We start from the raw sequence: 16,110 nt of genomic DNA, 5'->3' as shown, positions 1-16,110 counted from the left end.
ATCCCAAAAGTTAAGCAGAAAGATAAATTATCAGTTTATCCCCAGCAGTCTAAATTTACCAAATACTATATAAGGAACTGCAGTTACATCCAACTACATATATAATCAAAAGCAGTGATTCAGTTTCAGCAGATCATTGGAAGTAGCTTACGTGGATAGATTTGTTCTCACCTTCGTTGGTGTTACATTGGTTGCAGCAGTTCTGAGAAGATACTGAGAGTTATAGGCAGGTGACTGGCTGTAGTAAACAGACGGGCCAGTGGTAGCAACTAAAAAGGAACATCAGAAAAAACAGTTTATACTTTAATTTTTTTGTTGTTTTGAACGGACTCTCCCCAGCAATCAGGTTTTAATTGTGAATCACTAAAACATTTCTGCAGCATTTTCAAAAGTCTTACTTGGTTTAGCAAAGCATTTAGATAAAAATTCTGCAACTTACCTGTTAACGGAGCTTCATGAAGATTTTGTGCTCTCTGATAACCTTCTGACATTGTATTTGTTCCATAGCTTTCAGTAGGCCATCGATGAGATGATGCATTTGAGTTGGAACTATTAAGTTTCATTTCTTGCATTTCATTCTGTCAAGACAGCGTGCCAATCAAGAGCACAAGTATGTATTACGTAGGTGTTTGTAGAAGAAAACATAAGGAATAATGCCTACCCTTTTTCTATTTAAAAGCATGTTCAACCTCTATTAAAAGAAAAAAATTAAATAAAGCAAGAGGTCCCTGCCAGAATCATCCAAGATCTGCCCAGTCAGTACAAAGTACTATGATTATGTTCTAAAGCCAGAAGTAGAAAACAACAACCAAACAAAAAACCACCACAGAGCCAAGTGGATAAGAACCAAGCTGATGAAAGCAGAACTCTTCCTGCATACAGTCCATAGCAGGGTTGACTCTGTACCCCTGTCCAAGTCCCAAATAAGAGTTAATCAGAAAGATTTACTCTTGCACTCAATTTAGACAAATGCTTACAGAAGGTCATTCTGATTTAAATAGTAGCATAGGAAGTGTAAGTTAGCCCATGCTATTATCACTAAGTCCTTCCCATAAATAAAAGGCCAACTGTTTTTCACTGAATACGGTGACAAAATTGTTTACCTTTAAAGCTTCCACTTGCTGACAGATCATTTGAAGTATAGATCTGTGATCTTCTGCCCACTGAGGTGGAGTTTTAGGAGAAAACTAGAAAAAAAGAAATTACTTGGATCTTGTGAATTTTTATTCAAGCATAACAATTCCCTGAAATAACAGCTGGCTAATATACCTTGTAGCTCTTAGTTGGTGAAAGAGAGAACTTGGGTGGTGACGGAGTGGAATGTTTCACCTCTGAATCTACAGCTCGTGATAGACCATTCCTGAAGGCAGGACTTCCCTCTTCACCATTCTCGCCAAGTTCCTGGATCACTGTATCTAGCATTTCCCTCACAGTTTCAATAGACACCGGCAGCTGGAAAGTTATTTGAAGCAGGAGTCATGATTGCAATTCTCCCTCAGAGCAAGACAGACTACATTCAGAATTCTGGCTGAACAATTCACAAGGCTTTCATTACACAAATATTGTTTTTTCAAAGCTCTAAGTCTGTTAAGATTAATGTAAGAAAACAATTCACACAAATATTAATTTTATTTTTTCAAACTATCGACCTCTACAAGAAGATAAGTGACAAAACCTGTTTGTTTACATTAAAGCTTTCATCCACAGAGTACTCAGAATATTGCATGATCTGGTAGGTTACAGAAGTTACCCAGAGCTTATCAACCCATTAGTGTTAAGCAGGTTATTTGGCTTGAGTGAAAAAATAAGTTTAACTTGCCTTAATGCAATGCCTGGTCTAATAAAAGCTAACAAGTGCTAACTGTTTCATTTTGAAACTAACCAAAAGGCACTGCATCTCTTGAAAGAAGTTTTTAAAGCAATTACTTACTTTCTCACTTACTGACATATCCGAGGAGCTTTCCTCAATGATCTTCATTAGATAATACTTGCTTTTAAGAAGATAGGTTTTGTGTTCTTCTTGTTCTTCTGGCAGCATGGCATCATTTTCGATCTCTTCTGCCTTTCTTTGGAAGATCTAAAGAACAGGACACAGATTAATTAGGATCAGACAGAACAATAAAGCAAAGCATTTTGGGGTAATGCAGTTTATAAACTTACCACAGCAAGATTCCAGTATGAAACCACATTCTTAATAGCTTCAAATGCTAACAAAGCATCATCAGTTTTGCCATCAACTGCATCCAACATTGCAAATGCTATACGCGCCTCTTCTTCATATCCTGCAACCTGAAAGACCTACAAAGAAAGCGAAAGACAACTCGTATCTAACAATGGAATGACACATCCATTATCATCTTTCTTCCTATAATACAGGGAATATAAACTTTACAGAAAGTGGGTACTAAGGGCGTTCAATGCCTTCCAATCATACACACAGTTTTAAAGGTAAGAATAAAGTTGTAAGGAGAGATTTTCTTCCCTCTTTATTGGGCACTAATACTATAAAATCTCAGCATTAACAGTTTTATGGTAATAACGTGAGTCGTACAATGCAGAGAAAAAAACCCAACTATTTAAGTTTCTGACATAGACCCTCTCTTACTTCAACCTTGCCTTATCAAGCTGTACCTGAATGTCTACACTATGGAAGTGTCTGAAGAGAGGATCAGTAGGTTCAGGAATATTCCTCTTCTTTTTGATATTTTCCAGCATAGGCAAAACTTTCTTCCAGTAATAGACACTTCGTCCAATGTATTCCTTCTGGTCATAGAAGGAGTTAAGGCTAGTGCCCTGGTGAAGAAAAGGGGATAGAAACACATGTCAACAAATTCAAGTCAAGATGTTACTCGTACATATCCTTCTCCTGTTTCATTGAAAAGTTCCAAAAGTGCTTCTCTGACACTTGAGATAAACCCCCTGAGGTTTATCTCAAGAGCTAAAGCAACACACATGTAGCAAACACCACTACAGTTTAAGACAAAATACTTTATAGGGTGACTACAGCAACTAATATGCCTGACAATAAACAACAGTTCTCAGTAATACATTCTCATCTGATTTATCCCCCCCCCCCATCTGTTTATAGTTTGGAAAATAAGAAAGAAAAAACCGGAGAAAACTCCAGTTTTATGTATTTAAAAAGAATCTCAGCTCACTGTTTTTTGCAGGCTTTTTGCCCAGTGTATAATTAAGGCAGGTTGAAGGCCATGCTTCTCCAGTGTTCGCAGAGTACTTATTCCATGCTGTACAATAAGCCTCAGTTTTGCTGCTGTTCCTGGTCTGAATATCAGAAGAAAGAAACATTCCTTGATTAGCGCTCTCTATTTTTCATCTGTTCACATGTCATTTGCTTGATGAATATAGCTCACAGTTTTAGTCCTAACCCGCCTCTAGTTTAGAAATGCATTGTTAGAAGTGAAAACTCCATTTTTAGAATTTTTTCAAGCATATCAAGTCCCTACTACAACAAAGTTTCAATGTCCAAAATATGTGAAAAAAGACGTTTAATTTTACAAGAACCTGTTGGGACCAATCCAAGCTGCTGTAGCAGAGGCTGCCTAAAGGCTTGGTCAAACATTTCCAAACTGAAAAAACCTTACATTGTTTTTCTCTGAATAAGAGTACGAACGGCATCCCACCAGCATCTTTGCTTTTCGGTATAGAGCTGTTTGCACACTGGCAAGGGTAAGAATTGAGGCTGATGTGCGCCATAGTAAGAATTAAACTTCTCTTGCAATTGTAAGTTGCTAGTGAATACCACCCCAAGTAGAAACACCTGTTTTTGTAAAAAGAAAGAAAAAAAATAAAAGGTATTAAATACCAAAAAACTTAAATGTATAGTACACTTAAGAACCTGGCAAGTTTACTTACTTCAAGGTCCAATAGGCAAATGGATTCAGGAGCATCTGTCTCAAGTCTTGATGTTTCTTGGGGCAAGTGAAAAAGCTGTTTTAGCCATTTCCGCATTGGGGGTAAGACTGACATGGAGTTCCACTGCAAGCCAAGCCACACAAGGTGCTGGAGACTGCCATTGTGCATTCGAACAGCACCTATGCAAAAACAGAGTTGGATGCAGATGTCAGCTTCCTACAGGTGAGCAAGACTTGTACCTGATCAAAGCTGTGTTTCACATCTCACTCTGTCAGAGCAGCCAAGGATACTCTGCAGACCAATGAGCATCAAGATTCCAACTTTCACTTATGAAAGATTACGAACTTCAAAGCGCCAAACACATCAAGCAGACAGTTCATCTGAGTGCTTAAGCCATCAACCCCTTAAGCTTCTGAGGGGGTGACACTCAGATTTCCTTTCACTTCCATCCTCACCATATTCAGTCCAACAGGTGACTATTTTTAGCAAACCTATTTACTACTACAAAATCTTTAAGGAATTATTCAAGAAACACTTCTTTACTTTGCAAGGAAGTCTAAATCTTGCCTAGGACGTTAGGGTAACTTTGGACAGCTATTCCAGGTATCTGTCTTCTGTTGCAATATGAAGTATTTGTAGAACAGTTCTGGTACAGGAAGCTGTGTCGTGTTTGAGAAAATAACACCTCTTACCAATGTCATATTTATTAAGTTCCAATTGCACTGGTGCTTGTGTACTGACATTTCCAATATCATCCGTGCCAATAAAAGATCTCTCTCTAGAAGCTCCACTCTCAAACAGGCTATCAAACAATGTAAATGAACCACTCTTGTTTGCAAAAGATTCCACAATCTCTTTAAAGAAGTCTTGCTTGCCGTGGCTTAAGTTCAGCAACATATGACCTAGAAAACAAAAAAAACACTCCACATAAATCAGTGAACATAAGGAAAGTAATACTTGATGTATTGGACTGTTCTCGCTACCAAAGGCTGCGTGGGAATCAGGATTTCCCCTTATGAAACCTACAGATTGTTATGTTCTCCCTGCAATTAAGGTCACTGTTTCAGCACGTAGGCTTCCCAAGCTTTTAGTGACAACAGTCCCAAGGCATTTGTAAATCCAGTTCTTTGGTAAAACAAAGACATCTTATTATTACTGTTCTAGGGGCACTGCAACTGTCTTTAAAATAAGTAGCTGTAATACAAGAGTAGCCTGTCCTATCAAAATCTATTCTGAAACAATTGAACCTGATGCCTAGTGGGTTGGTTTGTTTTCATCTAGGCCTTGCAAGAGTTTGTAGACTGGAAAACTGTCTATACTTAGCAGCAAAAAGAGCAAAGCTGATTAACAAGTAAGACAATGTAAAGGACAGAGTAACAGTAATATTTTCTTCTCCTCTTGGGTTTAACAATACTTGCAAAATAGTATCAGCAAGCAGAAGCCATTTCCAGTAGATAAGAGACCATGTAAGTTAAATTCTATCTTAGTGTGCTGGAGAGGCAAAAAGGAGGAAAACACACACACTTGGAAGAAAAACAAAAAAAAAAAAAACCACAAATGCACTCTACTAGCACACTAAAGAGGAAGAAAAAAAAAACTTCAGGTGTCAGGATCAAGCTACTATTTTATTTTACATATGTAGTCAGAATGTAGAAAATTTTATTGCATATTGAAGTGTTAACATTACATTTCAAGATAACGAATGTGTCCTTTAACAAACTATTTAACTCTTAAAGTAACTATCTGCAACAATAAAATGGAACTATATAGCTATTTTTATTACCAGACTGGCTTTTCCGATCACAGGCCAACATTTCTAGCACATCTTGTCCAGTTTGATCCCCCTTTATTAGTTTTGACTTTGGTTTAGGAACCTGGTGAAGTAAGCAGAAAAACGTTACAGATTTTCGCAAGAGTGGATCTTTTAGTCTTAAGAATGCTTCTTTTTAGCATTAGAAAACTATAGAAAAAAATACATAATTCATTCTGAAGGTACTATGTCACATATCCCCAGGGAGGGGTGGGGAACCCACCCAAAACACAAAACCCCAGAGTGGGCAATTATAGCTATTGCAAGTAACATTAAGTGCACACAAGAGCAAGTAATACCTGGGATGCAAGCAGTGGCGTAAAAAGGACAATCAATTTTACTTTTAAGCTTAGTTTTAGTTCTGCTGTCTATGCAACAAGTATATGGGAACCATTCAGTTCATCCCCTTCCCTCCCTATAGGAGGGAAGCCTAATACTTAACATATGTGTTCAGCTGTATTATAGAAAAGGGAATATACTGTAGGGAAAATTTTGCTGGCCTTTAAGAATCAGGTTACTTTAACGCGGGGAACAGCTGAAGTTGCACTTATACCTTATTCGTGTTATTTGAAACCTTTCAAAGAATTGTGAAAGAGTAGGGTTTGGTGAACAAGGAGGGAGTCTTTCCTTAGGCACACAAACGCTAGTTCATCTCAGGAATACAGGAGTTCAACACATGTACAGCAAGAACATTTCAAGAACTGCATCAACTGAAAAATCACTTACCTGGAAACTTATCAGATAACACAATGCTGCTAGTTCACACACAGCTCTCCACTGTGCCTCATTGTGTTGGGCCATTTTCAGTAGCAAAGTTCCAGCATGCATATACAGCTGTCCTTTCATTTCCACGTAGGTACGAGACAACTCATCAGCCCCACTCACATATGGTTTCACTGACTGAAGCACACGATCAAAACTAAAATGTAGAGAAGACTCATTCTAAACAGAGTCCTGGTAAAAGCTATAGCAGGCAGTTTCAGTTGATGTTATTTAACTGTGAATCAAGTAACTTCATGAGTCAATGGTTAGTACTGTCTCTGTTAAACTCAGGTTTAAGTACAGTGACGATCTCACACTCCCAAAGCTCTCAACTTAGTTTATTGAAGTAAAACATATTTAATATTACCTACGTATTTACAGTCTTTTTTAGCACATCTTTGCACAGCTGGTTTCACAACTACTCTCCTAAACCAGGTGGTTAAACTTCTTCACTACTGCAGATTTAGAGACATGCAGGAGATGCTAGTCACGCTGCTCTTCCCTGTCCTTCATTTATCAGAAAAGCCCAAGATACAGCTAGACAGGGTCTTCAAAACTAGAAGGTACTGTACAAATCTGAGCAGCTGTAGGCTAGTGCACAGCCCCCACTCAGGAGAGGCTTTCCAGAAAACAGTTAAAACACTCTTTTAATTACCTGACAAAATTATAATGACTGTTAGTATTGTCATGATCTGGAAGTGCTTCAGATATAATCACCTTGAAAGGGTCCAATAAAATGGCAGCAGAAAACCCAAGATGGTTTTAGTCAGTGTTAGAAGAGAAAAAGAAGATAAAACAGTACAAGAAAGACATGGAGCTGTTGGAGCGAGTCCAGAGGAGGGCCACAAAGCTGATCAGAGGGCTGGAGCACCTCTCCTATGAGGACAGGCTGAGAGAGTTACGATTGTTCAGCCTGGAGAACAGAAGGCTCCAGGGAGATCTAATTGCAGCCTTCCAGTACCTGAAGGGGCCTACAGGAAAGATGGTGAGGGACTGTTTGTCAGGGAGTGTAGTGACAGGACAAGGGGTAATGGGTTTAAGCTTAAGGAGCGTCTATTTAGATTAGATGTTAGAAAGAAATTCTTTACTGTTACGAATGATGAGGCACTGGAACAGGTTGCCCAGAGAAGCTGTGGATGCCCCCTCCCTGGAAATGTTCAAGGCCAGGTTGGATGGGGCTTTGGGCAACCTGGTCTAGTGGAGGGTGTCCCTGCCCATGGCAGGGGGGTTGGAACTAGATGACCTTTGAGGTCCCTTCCAACCCACACTGTTCTATGATTCTATGAAATATGCTTGGGCATTAAGTATTCCTCATCCATTGCCTGTATTACTTCAAATACTCATTCAAGATTAACAGACTGAAGAACGTTGTTTTACAAAAGACAATATAATAGCCTGTCGTGTTAATTAGTTACATTTTTGTGTTTATCTCAGCTGAAACAGGACACAGACATTACATAATTAAGGAACAAAGGTAAGTCAATAATAATCAGTAAGAAAGGGAAGATAACAGAAAGGAACACAGATCTCAATCTATTGACTACAAACATTGTTTTGTACTACTCTAGGTGTGCCACAGATGATACGCCTTGAAGTCAGCTGGCTCTGTAACACCACCAGTTTTCCCTGAAGGAGAGTGTTCTTCTGCAAGTGGTTTCCTCCCTCCCAGTTATACTATATACCTAAAGCTCCTAATTATTCCAGTATGTGTAGCATTAATTTAGAACAAAATGAGCAGGACAAAGCTGAAACACAAGAGGTGGGTTTAGTTTTCTTTGGTTTTGTTGTTATTGTTGGGTGGGTTTTCTTTAACTGTCTGGGAAGTCTGGATTAGTCAATAGCTGAAGTACAGAACCACACTCTCTTACTGAAGGGAAAGTACAAAGTTTAATTGACCCAGGATATCAATATGCCTTCTCCATGGCTGTGTGCTGCCTATTCAAACAAGGCTTACATCTCGTTCAATCCTGGGGTTCAAATTCAAGTAAGAGCCATTCTTAGTGGCTAGTACAGAGCACCTCCTTGCCCATCCGCAAACAAGTTAAGCAGTGAAATCAAAGCTTGGCAGATGTTGTGTGACCCAGGGGGAAAAAAAAAAAACAACTTAGAGATTCTTTTTTAGTACAGGAAAGTTAAATTAGTACCTTTCAAGTGCCTCTCTGCATTCCTGAACATCTCTAGAAGAAAGTGTCATTTTGACAAAGCTAGAATAGGCCAGCAGATGATCTTTCTTGATAGCTCTCCAGTTATTTTTATCAGACTCCAAGTCTTGTAAAGATTCCAGATATTCCTAAAGAAGAAAGTTCATCACAGGATAAGGAACAGTCATCCTTCCAGGAAGGCAAGGTCAGTATTTGTTCAAAACATATTAGTAGCATTTACTGCATAATCCAGTTTCACAGGTAAGACCTTAACATATTCTTCAGCAGCAAAGTTCCAGGGAACTATTTGCCTGAGCAATTTTATCCCTAATGGAACTGCCGTTATCTAACTCAGCTTTTGAAGTTAGAAACTCGATAGCTCTATAAGGCTTAATTTTAGGGAGAAAATTCCAATTAAAAAACCCCCCAGAAGTATTTTCTAATTCCACTGGTTTCAGTAGATTTGCATTTGAAGGAGTTAAATCACTTGAGAAACAGCTGTCAGAACAATGACACTATGAAAAATAGACCAGTGAAAAAGATATGGAAGACTATCACAGGATCAAAATATGATTAAACACCTCAAATGTCTCTACAACACAGGAACACCATTCCAAGCTTGACTGCAAAGGGATTTTCTTCTCTGCCTCCTGACAATGGAGCACAGCATCTCTTAATCTATTATTTGAACGGTAGAGTGCAACTAGTCTGATGTTTATGTAGACGTCATCTGGTCTTGCATAAAGTTCTGCTTGAATCAAGTCAAAAAGCTGATTCCATCCATCTTCACCTTTACAATCCAATAACTGCTCCTATTAAACATGAAGGCAACATGTTAACATTTCATTTCCCATGTAAGTCTTTTCAGCAACTACAGTACAGAGTTTTCTCTCCTCCCCTATGTAGACCACGCTACTCAAACTACACTACTCTTTATAGCTTTTAGGTATTACATAAAGTTTGATGAAATTCTCAAATATTTTAAAAAATTGAGATAACTAGAAAAAATTCCTCAGAATTTGCCCCTTACCAATGGTAAGTAATGCTTGTCAAACCACTTGGTTCAATGACAGCATACCTTGCCATAGACTATCTTGCTTAAAAACCTACATCTTAAGTCTTCAATGTGGTTGCTGCCTAGCTAAACAAAATTAATATATCTGTGCAAAAGTGATATCGCACAACTGAAAGCATTTACACAGTATTTGAGAATTACAGCATTTGCCACATTCTGCAGAGTTGATCATAATACAGATTTAAAAACAAAAAAGTAGCGTAGAACACGAAAGACTGAGTTCACAGGCCTGCTACCTTTCTGTCAGCCACACAATAGAAAGATCAAGTAATGCCTATCTAGTCTTAACTTCTCAGATGTGACAACTAACAGTTTCTCAGCATTTTTGAAGACGATTAACCTTGAAACATTAGAAAAGGGTATGAATGCCTGTAGCTGCAGATTTCTTTAAAGCTAGACAAAAACATCAGACCACAAAGAAAGTAATGTCTAATAGATTTAATATTAAAGATTCTAAAATAGTTTAGCCAGGAAGTTTTGTGTGAGGTGACATGCAAAAAGCACTCCAGTCAGATGCTGAAAGTTTTTTTAAGCCGCAGAAGAGAGGTAATTCGGAATTTACCTTCAACCTGTAAACAGCAGGACTCCCAGGGAAAAGCTTAGCAGCTCGCTCAACCCAGTATTTTGCTCTTCCATCAGTAATGTCATTATTGCATAGTAACTCTGCAATCTTCAAGACAAGATCTTTCTGTGTTGGGTTCAACTCCACAGAACGCTAGTTTTTCCCATGCACGCACAGGAAGGAAAAAAAAAAACAAAACAAACCAACTTGATCTTACGATCCAAATAGAACAGGAAAGAAAGTTATCCCACCCAGACTCAGCTATTCAGAATAGCTAGATCTATCAATACAGAATACATTAAGAAGAGCCTTTCTAAATGCCACCACTAGTTCACAGCACCCAGGCACAACTGCTGCAATTCAGAAGAGCATAAGAGAAACAATGCAAAAGCCAGCTCCTCTGCATCTACCGCTAGTTACTGCTATACGCAGGCAGTAAGACTGTAAGGATGTCTAGCCAGATGAGGCATTTAAAAATAAAAAAAAAAAATTAGTTAAGACACACAGTTTAGTAAGTGTGATAGCACTTCATGGAGTTGTGTTGGCAACCAGGCTTCTGAGCACATCATCTCCCTCCCCAAAACCAGAACAAACACATTCCAATTCAGAATTTGACATTTATATGCTCACCTAATCAAAATTAGATTTGGCCATCCCTTCTGCCCCCATTCCCTCCAAAAGCAACCAAACAAAAAACACACCAGGCCTACAGTTTTCTAGTAGCAACTACATTCCTCTTGTCATCACAGTCCACATTAAGGAATTCTGCAACAGTCACAGATCCTTAGTTCAAAAGCCAATGTATGACATGGGAAGAATTTAGCAGCAGTTAGCACAAATATCAAGTCCAGAACAAAAAACCCAAAGAATTAATTTAAAAATACACTACTGAAGCAAGTGATATCAAGTGAAGAATCTGTTGTGTGGCGCTTCACATGCTTTCCATCATCAAATGTGTATAAATAATACGGTATTTCCAGGAACAAGTTTTCTTCTATGGGTTTGAGAATGTCCAGTACAGAAGGATTTTAAAAGTCCATTTACAAAGGAATAAAGCAAGACATTAGGGGTCAGTGCAGTACTTACCTTGTAACACCCAAAAGCTTTTTCTATGTTATCCTCAGCTTCGTAAATTTGTCCAAGAAATCTGTGTGCTTTGGGATCTCTCTCTTGTACATTGAGGTAAGTAGATATATACCTATGGAGGGGAAAAAAAGTCAGTTACTTGACCAATATTTTTCAGTAATACTCCTCCCTCCCGAGCTATAACAACTTAAACTGCCATACAGGAAGTATAGACATATTTTGTTCTAGATAACTTGTCTGAACCTTAAAGTAAGAAGCAACACATCATTTTACATGTACAGATGCCACTTACTTGCCAGCAATTATTTGTTTATTAAAAACAAACAAAACCAGAAACCAACAGCAGTTCGCAGAAACAGTAAGAGGCAAAAAAAAGCCATTTCAACCAGTTAAGTTTTTTGGTACCACATAACTAATATTTTAAGTTGTTATTTTATAAAGATTTACATGGCACTCAATATCCACATTTACTGCTATCTTAAAACAGCATGATATTGATCTTGGCTTCTCTGGTCTACCTCATATTCATTTAGCTTTTCTCTTATACTTTAGAAAAACAAACATACATCAACACATGTTACCTTTTAGCAAGTTCATATTCTTTTATTTCAAAATACAGCTTAGCAAAGAGGAATCCTTTCATTGATTTCTGAAGGAGAAAAAAACATGACAGACATACTTCAGATGTACAGTACTTTTAAAGTAATTCAATAGGGTAACTCTTCAGCAATACATAATACTTTTAAGTGACTGAATTTGACAACTAGTTAACAGCCCAAATCCACTCCTCATATTTAAGGGTTTGTTTTTTCATTCTTAAACCTACACGTTTCAAAGAGTTAAGAGCTTTTGCTATAATTGGCGAAGGCTACTAGGCAAAATAAAGATTACAAGTGAACCAAGCAACAAGCTCTTACACATGTAGCATTTCATAAACACTTCTGGTTAAAGAGAGTAGACGAATGGGTCAGCTACATTTAATCTCGTGTTGCAATGTAGCAAAGAAAAAAAAAATCCTACAAACCAAGAGAGATCTGTCATTCCGCCCTACTGTAAGTACGCTGTAATCAGACACTACTGTTTTAATATAATTGAGGAAAAAATAATTTCTACCTAAGTCATTCTCAGTTTGGGTAAGAAATGTATTTATGCAGTACTTTATTTCTGATGTTGTCAGCCTAAGATCACTTGAACATACACACTCTATAGGCAAAAGGTGAAACATCTACCCCCTGCCAAAAATACCTTTGGAGAACAAGGAAGCAACAAAGGCAAAACAAGATGAAATGCACAGAGAGCAGGCAGAGGGCAAGATGGCAGAAGCATGGACAGGAGGAAAGGAGTGAAAGGAATGAGCTAAAAAACAAGCAAAAACCTCAAGGTAGAAGTAAACCAGACAAAAATTTAAAGCTTGAGCTCCCAGTAAAAAGCAGATTTTGCTTGTGAACAAAAAAATACTAGAACTAGTTACATCTACGATTCCAAACAAGCACCTACATTTTGAATATACTTGAATTACTAGTCTCCCTCCTTCTCCCACCTCCGCTATTCGTGCAAAATTTTAAAGAATGGTTTAGAATGAAAGCAGGCCTCCTAAGATACTTCAAGTTTTCAGTCTGTATTTTTGAAGTATGTTATAAAAAAGGAAACAATGAAATACGTCAGAGTGGAGTCACACTTGGCATCTCCTTTTAAACACAGATGAAAGGAAACCTCAAAGTAAGTGCTTAGTGGCCTTATAAACATCCCCTCTTAAAATCAACACAAGAACACCAGCAACTATTTCTACCATTGACTGTGCTATACAATTAGTTGTAAGCATTACTTCAATCAACCAACCTCTAAATATGCACCAGTTGGCCTTAAGCAGAACAGATAGAGTTCAATAGGAATATCAAAACAATTAAAGTGCATCTCTGATTCTGGCAGTGATGTACTTGACATTGTCTGGTCTAAATAGCCCCCAAGTCAATTAAACAAAGTCACAAGACAACTTTGATGTCATTGGGAAAGGTACAAATGATGATGACGATGTACACAGGCCTTGCATAAAGACCCTACTGCATAATGGTGAACATGGATGCATTCCCACTGTACAACGCACTGAATATTCTACCTCTGCAATAAAATCAATTCTGAGCAGCAGAACAGGATCTTTTGGGATTAAGTAGCTCCCATAAATTGCATCAGACTGTTCATTGTGACTTGTATACCATTTTCCAGATATAATGGAAAACGGTAACCAATTGTGCAGAGTTCCTCATCCTTCTGTCCAGTTACTAAAATACAGTAGGAAAATTATTTTCTCCCCATTCCCCTCCTCTCTTAATACTGTTACTTCACAAAGCAGCCATGCAGACAAGAACATTAATCACAGGGCACATAAAAGAAAACTGAAAGTGTCTCACAAGTTCCTTATTCAGGTTCTTTACCCTTTGAAGAAAACGAAACTCTGGAAACTTAGGAACTCCACTCACGAAACCAAAGAAGTCTGTACTTAGAGAGCTAGTGGGCTCTTTAAAGCTACCCTAGGGCTTACCAGGCATAAAAGGCAGGTGCACAGCTTTGGTAAGCCGCTGCTCCTGGTTAGGAAAAGCACCTCCAGTAAGCAAACCCCCGCGCCCTTCATCACAGCAGCTTCCTTTACCTCACTCAGCTTAAATAAACCCTGAGTAAACACGGACTCAAGAAAGACTCCTACAGACACCATAACCGGCTTTTCCTCTCACCGCCAGGGATGAGGAAGGGCAGAGCAGACCAAGCCCTAGCACCGCTGCGCCCGACACGGCGCGGGGAGCCGCAGCACCCGCAGAAAGCAGCCGTTCCCCTCCCCCCAAGGCCCCTTCCCTGCGGGCAGGAGGGAGCACACAGGCCGCCCCTCGGAAAGCGAGGGAGGGTACGCCGCTGCCGCCCCACGCGAGCCGCCCCTCAGGCCTGGCCCCACGCGAGGCGGGAAGGGGCCCCACCACGGGCCGCAGCGAGCCTAACCGGGACAGGCGGCCGCCAACAACCGCAGCGCCCCCCAGTACCGACGCAGGGGGGAAAGGAAAGGCCGCGGAAGATCCGCTGGCGGCCCCCGGCCGGGGCCCACCGCTAGCAGCACTCACCTCTCTGGGGGAAGGCGCGGCGGCCTGCACGGAGGCGACGTACCGCTCCACTTCGGGCTTCGTACGCCTCATCATGGCGCCGCGGCAGGGGCCGCGCCCGGCTTCGCTCCAGGCGGAACACCTTCTCCACCGGCCTTCCGCGCGGCGCCTTCAGAGGGGAAAGGAAAGAGGAAACGACGGAGGGACGCGGCGGCACCCGCACGTTACGCAAGTTCCCGCGCAACCGTACAGGGCGCTCGGCTCCAGCGAGTGCGCAAGAGCCGCCCCACGCCCGGCGCTGCCCATCATCAACGGCCGCAGGCGAGGGCGGGGCATCGGCGGGCACCGCTCTCTGCGCGTGCGCTGCTTCTGCGCACGCGCCCCGGGGGATGAGGGAAGGAGTGCGCAGCCGCAGCGGGGTGGGGGTGCGGGTGTTCGTGTTGTTGCGGGGTAATCCCGGTGCCGGGACGGGGGCGGTGCGGGCCTCTCTCCTCCCCCGGCTGAGGGGGCCGGCCCGGTGAGGTGGTGGTAGATGCTCTCCTCGCCCCCCGCGAGGCCGTTGACCGGAGCCAGCCCCGGGTGAGGGCTGCGGGGCTCCCGAGCGGCCTGGCACGGCCGAGCGAGGCTGGGGTAAGGGCACGGCTTAACGGCTGCCGGGCTCCTTGGAAGCCAGGCTGCCTCGTATCCCGCTAAATTTTAACGGGCAACTGATCTTTACTCCGTTGTTACTAGACCAGCTTCCATTCGTGCATGGGCCTTAGCTGTCACAGCAAGTCGTTGCGTGTGTGGAGCCATGCTTTAGTAATTTCTCACCTAAAACTGTATCTTGTGGCTCACGACAACTATAGATTTAATCCGTGAGTATGGGCCTTGTTGCTGAGACCCAGTGCTCTAGAAAATGAGTTTCCAAATATTGTAGCAGCTTTGTTGAGAAACCTTATTTTACAGGTACTGTGAATTGTATAATTAAACTCTTTGTTATCATCCTAAAGTACAGCTGGGAACATGGATCAGAAGATTATGAGATCAGCAGCCTTCAACACAGGAGAAATTTGCAAGTTGCAGCTCTCAGACTTTGGTGGTGCTGAGCACTGGCAGCTGTCCCATGGTGTAATTCCCAGCTGGCAGCCTCTGATTCTGCTCACTGGAATTGCCCATCTCGTGTCTCTTCTGCCAGTTCAGGCACCTTGGTCAAAGTGAGGTCACTGGGCTCTGTCTCTAGAGCAGTGTCATTAAAAATTTGTCCCATTCTCATCCGAAGGAACCCATTGACAGCCATACGATTCCTGCTACACCTGACATCCCTAAAGCTCTTCCCATCTTTGCCAGAAAAATAGCACATAACCCGATTTGTTCCTGTAAGGAGACTGGCACCATCCATGTAACACCCTGGCTGAAAGAATTAACTCTCTTCTATTATTTGCTCTGTCCATGGTGATTTATTTAGATGTTGGGTTTAATTCCCTAAGAAAGAGGATTCTTTTTTCTCTGTACTTTTTTTAATGGCATGTCTACAACTTGAGTTACCAAATAACTTGTCAGCACCTGCCAGACTCAATAATGTAAGTGTTTCTGCTAGTACAGAGGAGAACGCTAAGAGTTGGCTCAGTTGGGTCACCGGAGGAAATTTCTTCAACTGATGAGGAGGCATGGGAAATTGCCTTCGTACAGACAAGGTCCAGTGCCTTGACACTGGTCACCGTCTCTTGTCCATC

General features: G+C 40.9%; 1 protein-coding gene across 4 annotated transcripts in view; it reads right to left on the bottom strand.

Moving 5' to 3' along the window:
- Positions 1-14,710, bottom strand: part of RGPD4 (RANBP2 like and GRIP domain containing 4) — a 34,222-nt gene extending 19,512 nt beyond the window's left edge. For 3 of the 4 annotated variants that reach the window (XM_075739148.1, XM_075739150.1, XM_075739152.1), the window contains exons 1-19: positions 14,417-14,710; positions 11,891-11,958; positions 11,310-11,421; positions 10,224-10,376; positions 9,168-9,398; positions 8,590-8,735; positions 6,410-6,602; positions 5,657-5,747; positions 4,566-4,775; positions 3,874-4,052; positions 3,603-3,778; positions 3,159-3,282; positions 2,632-2,793; positions 2,161-2,298; positions 1,931-2,077; positions 1,270-1,452; positions 1,104-1,187; positions 440-578; positions 172-269 (exon numbers count right to left, since the gene is read on the bottom strand). In XM_075739148.1, coding sequence (XP_075595263.1) covers positions 172-269; positions 440-578; positions 1,104-1,187; positions 1,270-1,452; positions 1,931-2,077; positions 2,161-2,298; positions 2,632-2,793; positions 3,159-3,282; positions 3,603-3,778; positions 3,874-4,052; positions 4,566-4,775; positions 5,657-5,747; positions 6,410-6,602; positions 8,590-8,735; positions 9,168-9,398; positions 10,224-10,376; positions 11,310-11,421; positions 11,891-11,958; positions 14,417-14,491 — 2,709 coding nt within the window. In that variant the 5' untranslated portion in view covers positions 14,492-14,710. The remainder of the gene's footprint in view (positions 1-171; positions 270-439; positions 579-1,103; positions 1,188-1,269; positions 1,453-1,930; positions 2,078-2,160; positions 2,299-2,631; positions 2,794-3,158; positions 3,283-3,602; positions 3,779-3,873; positions 4,053-4,565; positions 4,776-5,656; positions 5,748-6,409; positions 6,603-8,589; positions 8,736-9,167; positions 9,399-10,223; positions 10,377-11,309; positions 11,422-11,890; positions 11,959-14,416) is intronic. The other variant, XM_075739151.1, reaches the window with a different exon arrangement.
- Positions 14,711-16,110: the final 1,400 nt, after the last annotated feature.

The sequence above is a fragment of the Balearica regulorum genome, chromosome 1 (assembly GCF_011004875.1).
Source record: "Balearica regulorum gibbericeps isolate bBalReg1 chromosome 1, bBalReg1.pri, whole genome shotgun sequence".
NCBI classification, from domain to species: domain Eukaryota; kingdom Metazoa; phylum Chordata; class Aves; order Gruiformes; family Gruidae; genus Balearica; species Balearica regulorum.
The sequence above is the reverse complement of the archived record's forward strand: the minus strand, read 5'-3'. Positions and strand labels throughout refer to the sequence as shown.